Raw genomic sequence first — 23,118 nt, forward strand, 5'->3', positions numbered from 1 at the left:
TGCAGCAGATTAATCCTCAGTTCAGTGAAGAAAAGGTTAAAGCTTGTGCTGACCGAGTACTAGCAGGTGCTTTCCAAGACAAATTTTACTGGTGGGAGCAGGACTGGGCACAAGTACAGCACTGGAAGGATGTTACCTGAGAAAGTTCATGTTCTTGTGGGACGAAAAGCCTCTTTTAGTGAAAAGAGTGAGAGGAGCTGCCGCCACCATGCTCTGTTTGCTTCTTTAGCAACTGCGAGAAGCCATTTACCCTGTGTTGTGCTCTAGCCACAGCAGGTTGTGGTAGCAAGCAAATCAATTTTTGCTTTCATGTTTCTCAGAGTATGCTGACAGAGCTGAGACAATTGCTTTACTACAGAGCCATGTAAGATTGTTTTTCTTATAATGAGATAAATAATCTCTGTTTAAATTAAATTTTGATGTCAGCATGGACAGTAACCTGAGACTGAGCTGGAAGTGACCTCCATGCCTTTACCCTGCTTTGTGTCTGGATGTTGGAGCAGTGGGGGGTTACGGATCTCCCACAACATATGTGCTATAATTACCCCGTTCAACATTACTGACTTTAAATCCCAGCAATGGATTAAAGCTACAGGCTTGCTGGTGGAGAGAAGTTTTCATTTTGGTCATTCCTCCTATCTCTGAATCATTACTGCGGAACAGGTTAAACAGATGGAAGGGCAAAGAGTGAGAATTATTTCTTTTCTCTTTAAGACTCCACATTAATATAGTCCTTAGAGATGGTTGGGATTGTTTGGCAAACTGGTAGTTAAAATGGTTCAGCTTTGTTCTAATGAATAATTTCTCTCTTTCAATTCAGTATCTGTCATTTTATCATGCTGATGATGGATTTTTATTTGCTTGCTTTGTTGTGTTATTGGCTGTGGTTTTGTTCTGGGGTGGGTTTTGGGGTTTTTTTTTGTTCTGATTTGTTTTTTAAAAAACGATTAAATGGGTGTTTTAATCTCAAAAAGGCTTAGGGATGATCAGTAAAGCCAGAATGTCTGCAGAGATCTTCCAGATGACACAGAGAGGTTTTTTCAGTGCATGCTCTTTGCATTTGATGTGCTGTTTCAGAATCAGTGCAGAATGTCAGACTCTTTGTAACAGTGAATATTCATTAAGCCTGCCAGAGGCAGAAGCTGCAGTCAGTACAGCATCAGTGGAGGAGGAAGGGAAGAGAGAAATCAGGTTAATGACTAGCTTTCTCTGTGATTTGCCTCCTGCTTATTGCATGATCTCAGTTTTAAATAAATTCATTTAATTAATGTGTTTTGCTACTCTGACCTGCGGACAGAAGGGTCTGTGACTAATGATGGGGTATTTCTAGTCTCACAGTGACTTCAGTCAGCATGTTCTGGTGTCTAGAAAAAAAAAACATTGAAAAATATTTCCTTTAAACTTAATAATAATAGATTATTTAGTTGAAAGCTTTTAACTGAATGATATCCTGGGTCCTTGAGCCACCAAATTTTTAAAGACAGGGACAAAGCATTGAGTAGGGAGGGGTGAAGGGGAGGGAGAGAGTGAAAGCAAGCTGCTGTCTTGGCTGAGCATGTCACACAGTCAAAAATGTCTCTGCAGGGAAACAAAGCTGCACAGAAATGGTTTCCTCTTCTCCCCCTTGAGCAGGGACACATCTGTTCTAACACAAGTTAGCCTTCTTCTGACAAAGGTTCTTTAAGAAAGCAGCAGAAGCATAGGAGGTAGAGGCGATGTACATGACACTTAGAATATATGGCCAGCTCGCATTATGGGAAGTGATCACCACCTGTTCCTAGTAAACACCAGATTGGAGCTGTGGGGCTATACAGGGACAGGAAAGAAACACGTGGCCTCCCCAAAAGAGAGGAAAATATCAGTGAGGTAGAAACTGCAGTCTTAACACAGAACTGATGGGCTATCAGTTTGTAGGCTGAGTGATGACATGTTCTGTGAGCAGGCATTTTGCCCCAAATTTAGAAGACATCTCAGTTTCAATCTTTTTGTACCCATCACTCAGTATTACATACAGCTCTGATGGTTTTACAAGCTGATGAAAGCCAACCCATCGAGTGAATTCACAAATGCTGCATCTGAAAAGACAACTCTGTAAATCTCAGTGAGAGACCTGTGCTTTGGAGTTTTGCAGCAGAAGATCTCTCAAGACCTAAACTGTACTGGTGTCATTGCTGTCATAACTAAAATGTGGCCTTTTAAGGGGTGAAAATGGTGCAACTGTAACAACCTGACTGAACTTTCTCAGGTGTTTCTTAACAGAAGATGCCCCCATGAAGGGATTAAGGCTGAGAAAGTGTCTTCATCTTGCAAATAGTTGTACAGGATTTTTGTGGCTGTCACTGTTAAACATATTAATTTCAAACTTTTTATTTTTTTTTTAATACTCTGGCATGGTTATTGGTACAACATCCCCCAAGCCGTGATGCTGCTTAGCTTGCTCCTGAAGGCAGAATTCAACTCCTTTTGTACTAGTCCCCCAAAAGTTAGCTGTCTAGTTTAAACTGGCTGTCTGGGCTTTATCTGTAGTTAAAGAAGCAAAGGTAATACAGCTCCAGCAGAGAAAGGAGAGGAACAAAGAAAATTCAATGCATCTAAAACTAGACATTTAAGCTATGTGGGCTGAATTGCCTTCTGAGAGTCTCTATAGACTGTAGCAAGGACTAAATTAGACAGTTCAGATTGAATGCATACTTGTTTGGTGGCTGAATTCAGAAAAAGTGATATCTTACTCTGCGGATGACATCTAAGAAAGAAAAATTTAGGTGCCTACACCTACTATATTTTAAATTTAGTCACCCTGTTCTTTGTAGTAGGTGCCTGGGCTCCCTGCACAGAACACAGCAGGAGTCAGGTACCTCTGCAAAGCCCCAGCGCTGAGATCAGGAGTGCCCGGAGCATGCAAGCGAGAAGCTTGGTGTGTAGTGAGGTGACGCAGCTCCCCTGCAATCTGCTTCCTTTCTGGGATCTTGGAGCCTATGATATCCACATGGCACTTTCTATCTGACAGTGTGTAGGAAATCGTGTGCTTTCAAAGCAATTATGACTTGCTGAACAAGTGCCTATTGACAGAGCTTTATATGGTTTTCAAGTCCTGTGAGAAGTAGAGGGCTACAGCATATGACACGTAAATGCCTCTGGAAGATAAAAAGGTAGCTGGGCACCATACCCTACTGCTTCCAGTTTCAGATAGGTGATTTTAGGATGTGGAGGGTTTTGTATGTAATTTTTATTGTATGTATGTATTTTCAGACAACAGTCACTGGATAGAAAAATAATTATTTTGAAAGACAACCTAGAGGTCCTTTCCTCCCAACTAAATATATGATGTACTTGAATGCAGAGTCTCTGTTGCTCTAGGTTCCATTTAAAGTCTACTGAGACACTTGTGTTTTGGTGGGAGTACGAGGAAATGGAAGGGGTGAAAAGTTCATTTCCCATTTTAGCACACAGACACACAAGCGAAGCAGCATCAGGAGCTGCAGGTGCAGCCTCGATTTTGGATGCATGCATGCATTTTAAAAAGAAATCATTTGGTCATTGAACATGAAGATCACCATATTTATTGAGCGTAAAGCAAAGGGACAGTCTCCAAAGTAATCCTCTGAGTTACACCAGGAAACGGCCAGACTGCGCTTTTATGTAAGAACCCTGGCAAAAACCTCCTGTGTAGCTGTAGAAAGATGAGAAGTGTAATGCTTTAAATTAAGTGTTATGAATATAGCTTGTAGACTTGTTTTATTTAGATTTTCCTCTAAGTTTAATAAACAACTGTAAAGCATTCGATAAGACCCAGAAAATATGCAAGAGAAGTACAACTAATCCTGTTAAATGTAAAACAGCATCTAAGTGGAAAGTTTTTGTTGTTAAGTTCCTGCTGGTAAGAAACAGAAGAGTTGTTTAAGGAAGCTTTGGAAACTAGGCGATGACATTTATCCTTGATCTGAAATGCCTAAACATACAATATTGTTAGTACAGCTGAACTGTGACCTTCCAGCCTGCCAATACAGATAAACACACATGATACCAGGCAAACCGCACAGAAGGGAGATTTTCTGAGATTGTTGAACCCCCAGTCATAGGAAATGCTGGCTATTAACTCATTAAGTTCTGTTCATCTCTGTCTTTTTGTATGTGAGCTCTCCACACAGCTGTAAGGATAATTAGTGTCCTTTGGCTTAGTGAGTATTAACAAGTATTAAAATGCTTAGTTTGTGTGGACAACAAACATCATCAGGGGCTGGAAGAACATGCAGAAATGCAAGTAAACCCCCTAAGTCTTTAAGTTGGCAGAATCCTGATCCCAGGGTAGATTAGGATGGGTTTGTTGTGTTTGGATACATTGTGTCAGGTGGATTTGGGACAAATGTTATTGACATCATTGAGTGAGTAGATTTGTTTAGGCAGAACTAGATTAAAGGGTCAAAATCCTGTTCTGAATTAGATTTCAAGGATGTAGACATATATGTATACCCTGTTAGACTGGCAAGGAGTTTCCATGCAAGAGATCCTGTACCTCAAGGACACCCTCTATTCTTGCATGTTACTGTATTTGTGTGCTAAAATGGAAAATACAAAGTCACTGTCGTTGTGCTCGTACCAAAATGGCATGAACACACCGTGATGTTTCAGCTGTGCTGCGGTGGCACTGCACTCCAGACGGTGTTGTAACCCTGTACACTTCAGAGCAGGTTTTGGACTATTCACTGCTACAGGGCTCTCCCCAGTCAGAGCAAGGAAGCTTCAACCATGGTTTGGGGTCACCTTCAGCTGTTTTTTTCCTGCCAAGAACAGGAAAAGAGCATTGCTTGTGGGCCAGTGGTGTTGGGAATGAATGTTGCATGGGCTTGTTGGGAAGGGGAAATAATTTATTTGTCAAATAGGGCTTAATTTATTATGTACAATATGAAAGCTCACATTTTTGTATTCTTAGAGGGAGACAATTCATTAATAATTTGGGAAAAGGCCAAGACACACAACATTCACCTTTGTAATTTGTCATCTCAAAGAAAGAAAAGCAGTATAAAAGGTACCTGACCAAAATACTTTATTAAGCAGAACTTAAAGCTGGTTCATATTAATGAATTTAGTATGAAAGAGCTTGCTAGGACATTACTATTACCAGCGGCAGATGTGTGAAAAATCTGAAGCTGATGTTTAAGACCGTAGAAAATTTACAGAAAAGCTACAACTGATAAAACAGAGGAAATTCCACTTTAATAACAACTTCAAAAAAGGTATTTGATGCAAGGGAAGATCCCTGCAAAGACCATAAACTCAAAGTCAAATCTTCATCATCATTAAATACAGTCTTGGGGGTAAAGAAGCATACAGGCTCTTCTTATTCTTGATTAAACATCACATTATAAAAGCAGTCATATCACCTCCTTTACAAAGTTTCCTGTGCAAAACCTATTACACAGATGGTCTCAGAGACAGTTCTGATGTGTCATATATACACATTTCTTTGGTTCTGTAACATGGACATACTGCGTAAGTATGGAAAAGCTTAAAAAGGAATCATGCTTTCCAGTGGTGTTTATTTTGCTGCCAGGCAAGAGAAAGATTGTCAAGCAGCAGAATGTGTTCTTCAGCTTTTGAACCAGGAGAGCATTATGTCGATATGTGTGACATACATTTTATTAGAAAATTGTAAGAACAACATCACAGCAGATGAAGAGTCATAAAACAATAAGAAGTACAGGAGATGCTGTTAATTTCCTGAAATGGCTGCTAAAGTAAATGCAGTACTCTTCATTATCGCTACAGGGGTATGGAGCAGTCTGGGCTGTCAAATTGTTGGCAATTTCCTTCTAGGCTGTCTACTTTGTTTTCCTGCCCTCTTTCACCTGCAGGAGACCTAGGACTTCTCTGTTTCTTCTTCTTTCTGTGCCCTTGCCTCCTCTTCCAAGGGATATGGAGCTGGTTTTCCAACCCTTCCTTGTAGCAATGCAGGTCTCACCTCCTTCTTTACCCTGAACATCTTTACCTATTCAATGGACAGCTCTGATGCAGAATACACAATGCTGAGACTTAATCACATCAGTGGTATTGGCATTGTTTTTGCAGTATTGCAAGAATTTGTGTGCGGCTAGGAGCGTCACAAGTGTGACAGGTTCTATGTTTGTGATACAGCAGTTTTAGAATGTACATAAGAATGTTTCCATCAGATTTGAGGGCTTTAGCATCAATACATAAGCAGTGAGCTTTCCCTTGATCACAATCCTTTAAGTGCTTAAAATGATACACAAAATGGATATGCTATTCCTATTCAGAATTGGGAGTTACAGAAATTACAAAGAATTTTCAAAGTTTAAGAAAAAAGAAAACAGCCAGATTTTAGGATTTTTTCTCATAGAAGAACCTAATCTGTGTTGCATCTGATTATGCTCAAAAATTGTCCTTGTCAGGGCAACATACATAAACATTTCAATCTGATTAGCTCAATCATGTCAAAATCATGGAAATAAAATCAAAACTTGCTTCATACTGCAAGCCTAAAGCTGGGACAGAACTTCACTTCATATGTGCCTGTTTAAAATATTATATTCTACCATATCAATTCACAGAACCAAGAGTTAGTCACCAGTCTGGTGTTTTCCAGTCTTTGTGTTGTGATACTACAATAAGAAAAAAGAAACATAATAGTGAGGACTTTCCCAGTGTGAGAACTCACTGCAATATTATTAACTTCTGAACAGTTCTTGACAGCTTACCACAAATTTGGCACCAACTCTTTCTGATTTCCCATTGTGCTCATAAGTTCATAGTTTAGAAAAACTTTACAACTTTCTTACAAGAGTCATCCCATTTCCTGGAAAAAGGGAGCAGGTTGTTAGAGCCTCACTGTGAAGAAGACTATGAATATTGCTGAGACCAGATCTGACTGATGGAGTCATGCAGCATCTCTACCCAGGCAATTCAGTTTGCCTCTGTTTTTATACTAGGTCTGTGTCTGCCACATTGCATACACATGTACATACAAACCTACATGCTGGTTGGCTCTCAGGTTCATCTCTGAGATGCACCACCTCATTGCCTGCACAAGGAATCCTGGACACAGCTGACAGAATGGATGTGCATGCTGCCAAGGCTGACTGCCCCTGCCCTGGACACTCCTCTAACCCTATCCCAAAAGACTTGACATGCTCAAACATGCCCTTGTGCCACACGATACACATGCTTGTGTTTCATGCTATAAAACACTACAGTGGGCTGCATTACAGCAATCTCTTATTCCATGCACTTCAAAAGAGAAATAGAGAACAACTGTATTTCAAGGCACAGCATGGGATCCAGAGCATATTGAGGCCACCAGTATGTGGAGTGAGTACGTGCATACTGTTGTATGTGTTGAGCAGCCTAGACCATAACCAGTCCATAACTCCCAGATGAACAGCCAGGCAACTGAAAGTCAGTGCAGAGCCAGGCTAAAACCATAGTTTTCAAGTAAGAAGTTGTTACTGAGTGCTTGTAATTAATGGTGCTTTAAGCTTTTCTTGCTGTTTTGACTTTTTCAGAACCTGAGGCGGGAGAGGTGTCCCCCCCAGTGGGAGCTGGTGTGAACAGCAACAGCTGGACCTTTAAATTTGGACCGGGCAATCCCAAACAAGGTGGTCCTGGTGAGTTGCCAGACAAATTCATTATCCCAGGATCTCCTGCAATCATCTCCATCCGGCAGGAGCCACCAAACAGCCAAATTGACAAAAGTGACTTCATAACCTTTGGCAAGAAGGAAGAGACCAAGAAAAAGAAGAAAAAGAAGAAGGGAAACAAGACTCAGGAGAAAAAAGAAAAGGGCAACAGCACCACTGAGAACAGTGACCAGTGAGGGGTTTATACTGAAAGAAGCCACTTAGCCAGTTTTTGTAATAATGGCAGATTTCTCCTATGTAGCAACTCCCAACTTCTTCCTACTGTTAACAAATTTCCTGTATGTACAGACTTGACAAAATCTGCAGGAAATTCACAGTGTCTGTCTAAATTGCTTAACAGGTTTTGTCTTAAAAGCTTTATTAAGTCTGGTGTTAACTCTTTTTCTCCACTCTGGCTTGTTTTCAGAATCTAAAAAGCAGACACAAGTTTCCTTTCTCCTACGCCGAAAAGGAGAATCTTCACAGTACAGCCAGTGAGAGGTTGGACTCTGCACTGTGGTTCCTGTGCTCCTGTCTTGATGACACTTACAGGACAGGTTTAAAAGTTTTAATGTTGTGCACCCTCTATCTGATTGGAAATATTTGTGTGCAGGTGTCAGCTAGGTGATACAAGATCAGATTATAAACTGCAAGAAGAGCTGGTAAATACGCAACAGGAGAAACACCTAATGAATATAAACGTTCAGAGATGTTCAGGCTGGGGAGGAAATGTCTGAAAGGAGATGACCAGACTTTTCAAATCTTGAGAAGTCACTGCGTGGAAACATATGCCCTATATATGATGTGTTGTACACACTCCTGCAAATAAAACCTCACATTTACAGCTCTTTAAGATACCATAAATTTTATCTCTTACCAAGCAAGCCATTGGGAAAATTGTCCCTTAAAGCCCTGCATTACCCTGGCAAGGCTAGCCCTCAGAGTGTAAGAAGGGCTGGGCTGACATTCCAGGAATGTAACTGACTGTGATGCTCTGTGTCACTATTTCCACTCTAACATTATTTTGCACATTATATCTCTGAAAAGGTCAGAGTTTTTCCACGACACTTATGCAAAAGAGAGAAAAAAGAAACATTAACTATGCTATTTGTTATTTGAGATATTTATTTATAAAGAAATATAGCTGTAAATGTTAAAGAAATATGATGCCCTTTAACCCAAACAGAAGTCAATCTAGAGCCATTATAACTTACAATTGCTGCTATTAAAGTGCTTTAGAAAAATTGCCTGAAACATCTGTATTATATCGGCCACTTGCCAATAACAGCTTTATTCTGTCGGGTGACTTGGGGGCTGCCTCTTGCATGTATTAATAAATACAAGAATATCTTCTCTTTTTTTTGCATTACTCTGCACTTTGAATACACCTTTGCAAACAAACTGTCCTAATATGAAGAAGCAGAAGCAAACTCCTCACAGAAATGGATTTACTAACCTGCTAGCTCTGTGCAGTACCTTGGTGTTACCTCCCACACCTTTTCTGATTTTAGTTTTACTTTTCTATGAGATTATGAATTTCTGACCCTACTAACACTAATTATGTAAAATTCAAGTACTGTATGTATGCTGTATGCTCTTATAAGAATCCTGAAATATTTATTCTGTGCTTGTGTATGTGAATGTCAATGCAGCTATTATTAGAGTGGACATTAAGCTTTACTGTTGAATGTAAATTCATTATTTCTTTTTTGTACACTTGTGAAAAAGTGGAGTAGTGTTAATTTTTTAAGCCACTGTTGATTATCAGTTTTTTGTGTATGAAACACAAGTAAAATATCTTTCTTAAACCAAGCCATGCATGCATTTTGGGATTTATTGGTAAGAATCTGTGAAGCTAAAGCTTTGTGAATTACTAAACCTAAGGGTATAAATGGAGTGGTTGAGGATGTTGATATGAAACCAATACATGTATCTTTAAATAGAGTAGCTGATGAGGGAATTCCAAGGAGTTTTCTACATAATTGTACATTCACAGAATAAAGCTCAAGTGTTGGATTAATTGGAACTTTGTAAGAAACTACATAGCTCTAAAATTTCTAACAGTCCCTTTAATCTAGGATCAAAGAGAACAACTGGATTTCTTGAGACATGTCCTGGATGTTTTAAATTTCCAAACTGCTGACAGTTCAGAATAGGACAATTCCTATTCATTTTTAAGAACCTGCAGCAAGGCTTAAAACATCACAGAAGGTAGAACTCTAATAAAAGAATTCATATCTCAAAGCATGAACAACCAATGGCCTCATGTGGTCTATTCAGAGTTTTCTTTTTCTACCAGTCTTGTTTTACTGGCCGTTAAAAAGATGCTACTTGAGAAAGAGAATCCTTGATTCAGGTTTAAAGACTAGTCAAGAAGAAAAACTGTAAGATTTGGGGAGGGAGCTGTTCTTCTGCGCAGGTGTGCTATGCAAGTACATTTAGACTTACTTTTTTATTTGGTGAGTAATCCAGGTGTTCCTTAAATGTTCATAAACTGGTAACTTAAACAGGCTGATAATGTTCTTTTGTACTCATCATAAAGTAGTCCTCCTCAATGCTGCTGGCAAAAATTCATCACAAAGATTTAATTCTTACAGAAATCTTTAACATTTGGTTATTTTTAGATTTTAATTTAATTCTTTTTTCTTTTGAGTGCCTGCATTTCCTCTATACAGGCCAATCATATTAATTCATTTCTCATTAGTGGTCATACACAGCTGGTCTTCCAAGACAGCATGAACCAGGAGTTGTAGCATGTCTCTGACTGGCCTGTTTAAACACAAAGTTTTAACGCGTTGCTGCAGAAGGACTGTACGCTTACATGACTTGGTAGACAGAAGCAGAATATCTGAGGATAAGCATTCCAGTATGGAGATCTGATAAAACAGAAAAAACTCTCGGAGCAGAAGAGATGCTCTTGCTGAAATTATTTAAATAGAGGCTGGATTGCACTTATAGAATAGACATTATACAGACTCACTATGTTTTCACTGCATCAGGCACCTCACCAGATTTTTGGAAGACTTTTCCTTATTTGAACCCTCCAGTACAGCTGGAATGCTGAGATGTCTTTAGTGAAATTTGGCTATTTCAAAGCTGGGGTACAACTTATACCATTGACATCTTTGATTTTGGATGTGGAGGAGGAGGAGAACCTCTTGGCATGAAGTATTTGTGGAGGACTGGGGGAGGGGGGTGCAGGGCAGGGGGCAGAGTTTGCACATTCTGCTACAGCTTTGGAGGTTACTGTTTAAATACCACACAAAAATGGAAATCAGAGGTGGCCAAAGCCAACAAGACTCAAAAAAACAAAAGTTTCTTTTATCATCTTGCTGACAGTGAAACGAGCAAGACAAAATACTCTGCAGAATTTGTTAACAAGGATTTACAATTTTGGGGCTTTTTACCAGTTGAACAATTGATTTCTCTCATAATCCATATATTTTCTGTGAGCATGTTGTCTTTGGAAGTCTGGTTTTTATACGTATAAGATCAGTGGCCAAAACTATTCGGCTTTTATAACAACTAAGCCAGAGTTATGTTGTATATTAATTGCATCCTGTCATTAAAAAGATATCTCATTTTACATTAGGTTTCTAAGACTTAGTCTTGTGCAGTTTCTTTCTGTTCAGTATTTGGGTCATTGCACATCACAGGAGGGGATTGAATTAAAGTTCTCCAATGATCTTACATAAGGAGAAAAACACAGAACCCAAAATGCATTTCCCAAATTTCATATATGAAAATCCATTCTGAAATTAATTGCAGCCAGCTTTGATATTTTTTAGGGTCATCTTTCATTTCCCCTTCTTCTCTCATTTGATGTGCTTCCATTTTTTGAAAAAGCCATTACATGGTTAATTGACTTTCTCCCCAGGAGAAATGTGCATAAGCTACCTTTATAGAACAGTGCTTATTAGTACAATTTCTATAGCATATATTACTCATGTTGGCTGGTCAAGAACTTAGGCCTGCCCATTCTGGGGCATAACAGTCTCAAGGGTCTAATAAACAGATTTCCTCCAGGAAATCTCATTTTATTAGCTCCCTAATCTATATGTAAAATATTTAGGTACAAAATGAGTCCATGCTTCTTCCTGGATCATTCCACCACACACTTCAGTCAGAGTTTTCTGTGTTTCTAAAATGAGCTGTTCTCAAACTCTAATTACATTCTTAAAATGTAAAGCCAAATACTGCTTTCTTTTACACAATTGGCCTCACATTTTAATTCAAATTGTAGCCAAGCTTGTGTGTGAACCACTGAGTAAAATAAACCATGTGCAGTCTTCCTTCCTTATCCTAGTTGACCCTAGAAACAAGTTTTGTGGATCCCATTTAGGATCCATTCAGGAAGGAGCTGAGTCATTATCTTCATTTGAGTCCTAAAGAACAAGTAGGTTCCTCAATCTCGCTGTTATTTAATTGCTGGAAACTACTGGCTGTTCCTTGACACAGAAACTTTTTAAACACAGTGCCAAGGGTCCCACGTTCTGTTAAGGCTCCTGTAAACGTGCAGAAGTTTCACTTTGATCAGAAGTTTGGTTTTGATGAATAAGTGAACACTGAAGTCCTTTGGTTTCTTCCTTCATGTGTCTCTGAAGAGGAAATTAGTGGACAGCTGAACAACCTTTTGATATCATCACACATAGTTTAACCTGCATGAAGCAAATATGTGCTCTGGGAAGTATAGGACATGCTAGGCTTGCTAGATTTTAAAATCAGGACCCTGACAAAGAGTTGGAGGTATTAAACTGACCTTCATACCAAGTAGAGCAATCATAAGTCTTATCACTCCCACCACTCAACTCACTTGTTCCTCAACATAATGAGCTCTTTTATGGGGGGTGGGGGGGTGAGGAGTGGGACATGTCATGAAGAGATAATGCCATGTACACTGTCAGGTGGGAAATGTTATCCTATAGGCTTACCATTGCAATAAGGCACATAAATGGCGTGTTGGGTACACCTATGTGAAAGCCCATGTCATGAATCCACCATTCCAGGAGTAATATCTGAATCTTCTAGCAAATGTGAGGCCCCGAAGGGCTGCCCTATGGGATCAGCAGTGGGTGTTGCATCAGTGCTGGGGCGTTACACATGATTACAGGCTTTAGCACTGACATGGGATAATATTAGAGATGCCCCTGGCAGCCCTGTTTCAGCTGCTTTGGTGGTACTTTATGGACACTTCAAGTGTCTTGACACCATTTGAGCAGTACCAAGGAAAATTAGAAAGTCCTTGCCCATTAATTATGGGAATGGCACCATACAAGAAGCCTGACAAGACATAGTAATTGGTAAAACACATCAATCACAGCTACCCTAGACTTTTAATCCTGCAATAGTTTTCCTGTTAGATAAATCCTTCAACTTTTCTGAGACTTAAATTCCACTCAGTGCAGCCTCGGTAGAAAAATGCATGTAATTCTGAGGAAAAATGGACTGAAAAATAATCCCATGTTCTAAATAAGCCCCCATTATATCATAGCCCTCCTTTAGGAAGACATGAATCATCCTCTGCCTAGAAGAACTTACTTCCACCAGTCTTTAAAGAATCTTACCTGCAGTTTCTCTACCTGTGAAACGTTGTGCTAAGCAATTATGAATCAAATAAATTCTGTACCCCAGAGCCTGTGGCTTTTCAAACATCTCCACCGCCCACCCTCAGATATATACACTGTCAAAGCTATTACTGACTGCTGTCTCCCTTCCTCTTTATCACCTGTGGTGCAAACAGCCTTAGGCTCAGTGAGGACCCAAGACGTACTGGGGGCTGGCACAGGAGGCTCAGGCCCTGCCTAGATCCACCGTGCCAACCTGGCCCTTCCCAGATGCTGAACCCCAGCTGTGGGCAGCTTCAGCTGGCACCGGGGCTGCATGGGGACAGGATGAAGGGCCTTAACCTTGTTGAACTTGCTCTCAACTCCCTACCTTGCAGTGTGGAAATTACCAGGATGCATGTTAGATAAGGGACTAGCCTAAACCCATGACATTCTGTTTGTCTTAGATGCCTAAAGGGGGATTATGCAACATTTAGGTACTGACATTCAAGAAAGTGAACCACAAATCTGCTTATGGGTGTTTACCTGATAAAAAGGAGCTGCCTAACCCCAAGGGTATGTAAATTCCGTTAGACCAGCTACCTATACACTCAGAAAGTTCTTTGTAGGACTGAATTTAAGCTGCCACTAAGCATCACAAAGTGCAGCTGCAGTGTAATTGCAATCGTGAAGATGAGCTGCATCTTACCTGAAGGGTGACTGCACTGGGAACTGGAAGGCACAAGTACCTCCCTCTGCTCTCAGGGAGTAAATGGCACAAAAACGTGAAACCAGTTTTATCCTTAATCTCCTTTTGCACAGGAAGGTCTCAGCTGACCACCTAGGGTCAGATGCTGGCCAGCAGCACAAACAAGGAGACATTTATTAGCCAGAAGTGGTAGGAGAAATCTTCCACATTAGAAGGTATCAGAGATTCAAAGTGTGACAAGTCAACCCAGGGCACTAAATGCACTCACTTGCAGTCAGAGGGAGGGACTATTCTGCCTACAGTTCTTGCTAATGGCTCGCTAGGTCAAGCAAGCTTTCACAAACGGACAGCCCGTATCATCTGCAAAGCTGCCAAATACGCTGTTTGGCTGACAGCAGGAACTGCTGACCTGTAAGTTATATTGCTCCCGTTGTTTGTACCTAAGAAAAAATAAAAAATCCTATCAATTATCTTTGCTTAAGCCTTTATTGTGTAGTGCTGGGTGCCCCCTGTTAACCCGTCAAGCTGCGTAGGTGCTGGCACACAGTATGCACACAGCTAATGGAAAGCAGCAGGATATTGCAGTGCTATAATGCCAAAGCCTTCACAGCCTGATCAATATTGATGGTGCAGTTAGTTCTTCATTGATTAACTTAAAAGTGAAACCCCTACAGCAAGTGAGTTTTGTGGTGAAGCGCTCACTGTCACAGTGTCGACCAGAATCATGTAGCTGTGTAAGATAATAAATAGGTCACAGGCAAACTGCAGGTGTAAGCATGGGCTGCACACTCCACAGGTTAGACTCTGGAAAAGTTTTATGTTATGCTAAGTCTTGTCCCTCCTCAACACAGAGGTATGTACTAAAAACTTATAACCCCAGAGGCTCTTGTCCATGCTCCCTGACCTCAGTCTGCAAGGTCATGTATATGCTCCACCATACATATCTATATTGTTGACTGTAGCTGACAATGGGCTTTGGGCCGCTGGAACATGCTCTGTCAAAGGTATAGGGCTGACTACCAAATCCATACAAGTCAATCAATGGTGGGATTATGGCAGCAAATGGGACAGATGCCCTGCTGCTCAATCACTCACATGGCAAAGAGTGCTTTTTTTTGAACTGATTTTGAAAGCTCCCAAGGTCTCTTCATGTCTGTGCAGCTGGGTGAGGTCATTCCTCTCTGATAAATTAGCTCAACCACAAGTCCTATGTCCTTTTTTAAATGCAGGGCGGGGGAGGCTATTACACCTTCTTGTATTTTCTATGCACTGTCAAAACATGGTGAAAACCATGTACTACCTTTTCCTGCCCTAGTCCAGCTCCCCTAGCCTCCTCCCAAAACTTGTCTTAAAATGCAAAACTGGGCAAGTTTGGCAAGACTGGATTTGTGCCCATGTCCAGACACATGTTCAAAATGAAGAGACTGTCCAAATGCTTCCTATCTAAGGCTATCATGTCTGCTTCTCTTCTGCTCGCCTACCCATCCACCTACCCCAAGCTTTGTTTCAGAAAACTGTTTAAAATGTTTTGAAAAGCCATCTACCTTCCTTTCTGGTAACTGATGGCTCACAGCTTTTAGCCATTTGTAAATTTGAGCTGCCAAGGGCTGACAGAGATCAAGGCAGCTAACATCCCCAACCTCCATCAACCAGTGTCCCAACCCTTCCCTGGCATACATGAGCAACTTTACATATCCAAGGACAATCCCAGCTGACACACTGAGCATAAGCTCTCAATGGAACTGGTTTGCTGACTAGTCCAAAGCCCTTTTTGATACACGGCTCTTATGTATACAATTCCTTTAGTCAGACGTGACCTACATTCTTGATCATATAAAATAATGCCTTCTGATGTGATAAAGTATACATGTCTCATCTGCTCTCCACCTCCCAACCAGTTCAGGTTAGTCTGTATAACTGACCTGTCTCATTTTCTATTCCAATAGCACATGCCATCTGCATGTTTTTCCTTAAATAATTCTATGTCCTCTTCTACATTATTAATTTAGCAACATTTGGTGGAGAAGAAATCCCCTTGAGATGCACAGAAGATCCCAGAGAAAGAAACACTTGCTGCATTCTATCTGCTGCAACACATTTAGTAGCCAGTTTACAGATTTAATATATATGATCACTGTAAAACTAAGGCACATAAATTGATCTCTTTCTTTGTTAGCAGTTTTCTCTATAAATCAGGCCAATGATCTGTTAAAAAATGATGATCTATTTGTTTGACAAGACCCATTTTGCATAAAACCATAGTTTCAGTCTTTACTGTTTGCGTACTGTACCAGTCTTTCCTTAAATTTTGCTGGCATAAATCTCGGGCCCTTTGCCCTATAATTTTCTAACTCTTGCCATTTGGCCTCATTCACTGGTCTCTCTCCAGAGCTCCAAGAGGTGTTAAAATAATCAATCACTGAAGTCAGTTCTTGTAGTGTTCTTGAATGAAGAAGGCATCTATCTCATCTGCCATCAGCTCCAGGTTCACTTACACGTGCAAAAATGTAATACATGTAAAGAGATGCTCACTTGTTGCACTTCATAGTTTTTTATTTGTTTTGGCTGTCATCTTATCATAGCAGAGGTTTATTTTATACTTAACATAGCAGAACAACAATTTCAGGTGAAGCTTCTGAGCCAATACTTCAATAAAATAGCAATTGCTAGTGAAAATCCATGCACATAAGAAACCTGTCCAGAAATGTTCTCATATCTTACAGTCATTTTTGGCAGATCCTTATCTAGCAATTTCTCATTGCCTTCAAGGCCCTGTAGAATGAAGCTCTCACAGCTTCTCAGGGCTTTTTTCTTATCTCATAAATAGTTACCCTTATATTGACGGTGTGGTGGACTGAAGCTAGGATTCTAATGAATTTTTTTACTTGGGTCACAGTGTGATATTCAATATAATGCCTCTGCCAAACGCAGTTTAGTGAAGGAGAGGGAAATGTCACAAATCTGATTGCCAAGGCCAGCTATGTGCTGCTGCAAACTGAGTCCCAATTCCTACTTTCAAGTATCTCATTTCCCAGTCCCTGGTGCAAAAGACCAGAAATTTTGCAGTGTTTTCATTTACAATTGTTCACATAATCAGTACAGTTGTTCTGAGCTGTTTGCTTTAATATGAAACTACATACAAGACACAGTTCTCCTTTTTTTCTCAAGAGCCCTGACTGTGCTATTCTCAGTAAACAGTCTCATAGAAAGCATCAAAAATCATTAGAGAAGAATTGAAGCTTTTGACACATGAAAAAATGTGAGAGGGAGTAGTAGATAAGGGAGCTTTTCTCTAAATATGAAGAGAAATGAAAGAGTTAAAGATGCTGATTTTTTAACTATGAATGTTTCATTTCACCATTTTCAGCTCTTTAAGATGTGGCAGTTCACATTTCTCTGACTGGTGACTGAGGACAATCCCTTCAACATTTAGATGTGCTGTCAAGATCATCTTCTGTATGAAAAGGACAAGCATGAAATAACAGAAATAAAATAGGAATTTGATCATGCAGTGGGCAAACAGCACACGGTCTTTCATCAGCCTCTAGCTTTTAATGTAACAAAATGTAACATAGCAGGATAAAAGCTGGGAGCAGGTTTACCTTTGCTGGCATGTTTTGAAAACAGTGCATTATTACATACACTGCTTTCCTCAGTCAGTACAAGACATTTTCTGTTACAGTTGCATATATAGGCTTCTTTCTCAAATACATCTAGCAAGGTCACTGTGATCACATCAGTGCTTTTTTTCCCCTAGTAACATAAGAGCGTCGTGACTCATTATGAATACGGCTAAGACAAGGTACGTGTAGACCCGAGGCACCTTCCACCCGAACAACGTTAATAACAAAGCGTCTGTTCTTCCTATGTTCCTGCTGTGGGCAATGACCACACAGATCCTACAAAGAAACGAGTGCATAAGCTGCTGCACGGACATACTACTGTTAAAGAAATGGTCCAGAACTGGCAATTTTAGGTAGTTGCCTGCTTAAAAAGTTCAGTACTGTTGGAAAATATCTAGTAGTCCCACTGAGCATACCTTCTCAAAGGTGGGAGATCCCACCCTGAACAATGAAACACATTTTTATACACATTTAATGATTTTTTTTGTTTTTGTCACACACACACACCCCCAAAAAAACCCACACCCAAACCCCAAAAAAACCCACAACTGATCTGGAAATCAAATACCACTGAGAGCAAAAGAATTGCTCAGCTGAGCTTATTCTTTTGATTTTGATTCAGGTTAGAAATCTTACGTATTTTACTAACCTTGTTTCTTCTTTTTATGACTTTAAAATTCGAGCCTTTAATGCTTTATCTAATGCACTTCTTGGCATGTAAATTTTTTAACAGATTACAGTTTTTAACAGATAACATATAATTTTAAAAATTATTTTTGCCATTTATCAGACAGCTGATCTTCTTATACAGCTTAATATATTTCAGACTAGGAAAGAAGGTTATTCCATGTCAAAACCCTAAGGATAGATAAAGTGGAAAAAATGCTTTTAACAAAAATGTAAAAGAATAATTCGGACCAAAAAAAAAAAAATAGAGAAAGAAGAAAACACCTACCGGATAGTGTTTGGAGGTTCCACATCTTAAAAATGTAGTAGCTCAAATTTTAGTATTTATGTGTAGGATAGCAATATTTATGGCTATGAACTTGAAACTAGTTTGTTAGATTTTTGAATCCTGGGAGAACGATTTTTCAAACACGTGAAGATCTACTTCTAACACTCAAAACCCGAAAGGTGAGTGAATAAATAAGATGTCCTCTAATGAGAGAGACTGTCCTGAGTCACAAGATACCTATTTGTAGTTCTCCTAATGGGAGGCTGAACTTCAGACATTGCTAGTCTCCAAACCAAACAAAGATAGCAGATTTGCTCACAGTGCTTTTACCTGTGCAATAGGAACTTCCTAATATTTGCGATCTGAAGCCTTTCCTGCATGGCCTTGCAGCCTCCGGGACAGTCCTTTGGCCTCTGCGCCTAAAGTCCTCTAACCCTCCAGATCTTGCACTAGGCACCATAAATACCTGTCAGGTCTGATAGCTTGGATTTGTGGTGGGATACTGAAGGGTTAATTTCTTTTCCCCCTCCTGCTTTGTAGCTTTTATCTGAAACTACTTAGGGACCACATTGCTCAGCAGATAAGGATAGGAGTCATCCGTCATAACAAAAAACTAATAAACATTACTCAGTGATTGACAGCACAAAGCCTAATGGGCAATTAGGACTGCAACATCTGCACCTCATCAAAGCCTGCTTCAATCAACACCATTAGCCAAACAATGACAATGGAGAGACTGAGAGGGGCCTGCTGAAACCATGCTGTTACAGCTGGGAAAGTACTTGGGGTTTCCTTGTTGCATGGGAGATGCTCTTTCTGTGCCTAGGAGAGCTTTCCTTTTCTGTTCTTTCTGCCTTTTTTTTTTTTTTTCATTTTTTTTTTAATTCACTTTCACCCAGTGATGACTTTTTCTATTAGAGCTGACGTGTGCTGTCAGCTGTGGGTCTTTTGAGTAAATCTGTGTGCGTGTAAGCCTGCTTCCTTGTTTGCTGTGCTACAAGGATAAATTCCTAATTTTTTGTTAAGTGTTGGGGTGGGTGGGTTGCTCTAGTATTAAATATTAGGAAGATGCTTAAATATCTTCCTTCCTATTCCCCTCTTCCTGGTAAAGAAAGGAATCACATTAATTTGTTTGCTCCTTTTTTAGAAGACACAAGTGCTTGTAATCATTTAGGTTCTGCAGTCGCTGTTTGGAAGAGAGAGAAGGAAGAAAATAAAATTTATCCTGTGATAGCCATCTCCCTAGTTACCATTCCAGACTAGCAGTGTCAGAGAAAAACATGATTTCAGGAAGGGTGAATCGGTGAGCATCAGCCACTTACAGACCTTGCCTTGCAATCTCAGTCCTGAACAGGCTGTGCATTTCATGCTGCAAGGCAAGGAGAGCTGGAGCTGTACCTCCGCCTTTGCTCTTGCTTTTTGGCAAGAAGCAGCTCTTGACTGCAACAGGGGAGAACTGGTTTTGCATTTGAAGTCTGTATTTTGTCTAGGGGGAAAAAGAATTTAAAATAAGAAGAAAGTACTTTCGCCTAAACTTATAGAATCTTAGATTTGAAGAAAACGAGTCATTTATTTTTGCTTATTCTCCTTAAGTCTGGTAGCAATATTGCAGAGAAAACACATCACATCAAGGAGCAGGTGGCCTGGGAGGGCAGCTGCAAAGACGGTGGGATAAACAGCTGAGCAACATGTGCTCGGAACTGACACCAAGTAGTCACTATGTTTCTGTCAGGCTTGGAAACAGCATGTTGGATCCGGCCTGAGAAAGGTAAGAGTTGCTTGTTCCCGTCCCTGAATGACTTAATGGAATCTGAGGAAAGGAGAGAAACTTCAGTTTTAAGAATAATAAAGCCACCAAGCTGTCTGTAGTTTTCACGGGTAATGGTTCCTTCAAAAAAGAGGATACAATTTTGTTTCTGTGTAATCTCAAAATGTTGTTTCAAAATCTGCCAGTACTCCTGCCTCAAAAAGAAACCAGGCATTAGGTGGGCATGGTAAGCAATAAAAAAAGCCTGGTGGTTCCTATAATTAAAAATAATTATAGAAGTATGACTCTGTGAAAGCGTGGATTTCTTCTTTCTAATTGTAGGCATCTTAAAGTGGCATAGTTATTCAAAGCTGCTTTTTTTGTTTATTTGAAGCCACTTGGCCGGGCTGCCTCTGCAGCGGCGGGGAAGAGCAGCGCTGCCGGCGGGCGGGTCCTGGCCTGGAGATGGTCTTTCTTCTCTTCTGAAAGTTCAAAGTCCTTTTTCTTTCCCTTTTCAGAAGGGAGGGTGTGTGTGGAGGATTACTTCAGATCAAGTAACCAACTGTCTCAGGGGGAAACTTAATCCTTCTGACAGGAGGCTGCAAGAAGAGGGTGGGGGGTGGGGTCGGTCCCTTCTCCCAGGTAACAAGCGACAGGGCAAAGGGAAATGGCCTCAAGCTGCACCAGGGGAGGCTTAGATTGGATATTGGGTAAAATTTCTTCACTGAAAAGGTGATCAAGCACTGGAACAGGGTGCCCAGGGAGGTGGGGGAATTGCCATCCCTGGAAGTGTTTAAAAATCGTGTAGATGTGGTGCTTGGGGACATGTTTAGTGGTGGGCTTGGCAGTGCTGGGTTAATGGTTGGACTTGGTAATCGTAAAGGTCTTTTCCAACCAAAATGATTCTTGAAAAAGGGAAGAGACACAGGACAAAGCTTTTCCAGATAGCTTTTGATGTTTTAAAAAATTATACCCAGCTCCACGATGGTGATAATAGTTCTGAATTTAAGAAAATACATTTTAAAAGACCATATCAAAGAAGTGTGAGGAATTATGTGAAGTCACAAGACTAAGTAGATAATTCAGTGCATTAGAATCAGGAAATTGTTACCAACAGAGTACCAGCTCTGTACTACAGAAAAAAAGTTTCAAGTAGTATTTGGTGTTGATTATGGTCCTCATTATGCAGAAGTTATTTCATTCAAGAAATTAGTTGTTTTCTCTTGCTGTGAAAAATTTCAGAAGGGCATTTCTAAGCTGGGACCTTACATAGCTAGACATTCATTTAGAGTTTGAACACTGCTTTTTGAGTTCTTTTTTATGACCAGCACCAGGTAAGAAGTCTTTGTTATTTTTGAATACTCATTCTAAAAGAAAGTACCTCCTTTCCAAATACATGAAATTTTATGCTTGCTTACTTAGTCCCCAGCGTTGCAAATTGCTCTAAACAATTTCACTTTAGATAATAGGTGTGAAACTATGCTGTTGAAGACTGCTATATTCAGTTAGCTGTTTTCAGACTTCCCAGATTACTCTTTCTTCTTTTCTGTAACATTTTTTAAACCGCTGCTTAAGTTTTTTATGCCCTTAAGAAAAAAAAAGCAAACATAGACCTCTCACTGAAAAACCAATAGTGTCAACCATGAATTCAAACAGAGCAGCTTGAAGGATGAAGTCTTGTAAACTGGCAATAAAGCTACTGTTTCTTCTTTAGTGTGATGAGTACTTGTATGTATGAGTGAGGCACTTGAGACTGATAGCTCTTTCTAGAGAAGATGAGGCTTTCCAAAATTCTGGGTCTTGAAGGTGGCTGTAACCAAATCAGAGGCCTTTTACACTCTTGGAAGTAGGAGCTCCATAAGCAGGATATAATTAATATCAGCTTGCTTTGAATTCAGACACAAGCACACTCATACTCTGTAACTATTGAACAGCCTATAAGCATTTTTGTACCTGGTGCCCTAGTAAAAGTAGTGTTGTCATTGCTAGAAACAGGTCTTGGGCTTCATACTGACTGTGTCAGACTCCAGTCCCTGTCTGTTAGGTTTGTTAGCAGCTACTTGCAAGAACTTTATGTGTGAACTTGAGCTTGAAGTATTCTCTTCAGCTATACAAACAATTTCAACATAGGATAGAAGGCCTCGAGAATATGGGCACCTGTTGAAACAGAGACCCCAGAACTATGAGTCAGCAATGAGTTGATCATTGGAGATCAGCCAGTGGTGATTACAAAGGCACACCCTGGAAAGCTGGAGAAAGACTGCTTTGGCTGTAAAGCAGGGGTGGGGGAGAGGAGGGTAGCAACAACAGCAGCTTGTCAAAAGGTTAAGAAAGAAAAACACACACACAAAATCCCAGCACAAAATGAAAACCAAGCAGCAGGCCAAGACACATGTAGCAGCCTGGGAAAGCAACACCGCCAGCACACTGCAGTGCACAAATGAATAGCTAAGAACTGTCTGGAAACTGAAACAGTTACGAAAGGAGAGAAAAAAGAAAATCAGAAAAATTGAATTTAGGAGTTGTAAAGAAAGAATTTTCCTTTTGATTCCAGCTTCCCCTTTCTCAAAACTGGTCACCTTCATCTCATGGACTGAGATCATAGAGAACAGGAGCCCTTGGCCCTGACTACAGCAGCCTTTCGATGGTACTGTACACTTACAGCTAAACTAGAATAAGATTGTTACAACTTATTGAATACATGGTAATAGTTATTAATAAGTACCAACAAACGTTAGCTATGTGTATTGTTAATATCACGGAGTCCAGTGGGGTTGACTTTAGAGTTTAAAGCTGCCCTTGTCTATCTGTCTTCTAAATGTGCCAATCTCTATTTCCCTAATTAGTGTAGCTGTACTCAGTTACAGCATGGTAAGGGGTCTACTAAGTAGGTTTTTTTCTCAGTAGTGA

General features: G+C 40.2%; 1 protein-coding gene across 1 annotated transcript in view; it reads left to right on the plus strand.

The window, feature by feature from the left end:
- The window catches only part of LOC308068528 (protocadherin alpha-8-like), a 109,513-nt gene extending 87,699 nt beyond the window's left edge, over positions 1 to 21,814 (plus strand). The window contains exon 6 of the mRNA XM_080399314.1: positions 7,518 to 21,814. Coding sequence (XP_080255440.1) covers positions 7,518 to 7,828 — 311 coding nt within the window. The 3' untranslated portion in view covers positions 7,829 to 21,814. The remainder of the gene's footprint in view (positions 1 to 7,517) is intronic.
- Positions 21,815 to 23,118: the final 1,304 nt, after the last annotated feature.

The sequence above is a fragment of the Falco punctatus genome (genome assembly GCF_963210335.1).
Source record: "Falco punctatus genome assembly, chromosome: 8".
NCBI classification, from domain to species: Eukaryota; Metazoa; Chordata; class Aves; order Falconiformes; family Falconidae; genus Falco; species Falco punctatus.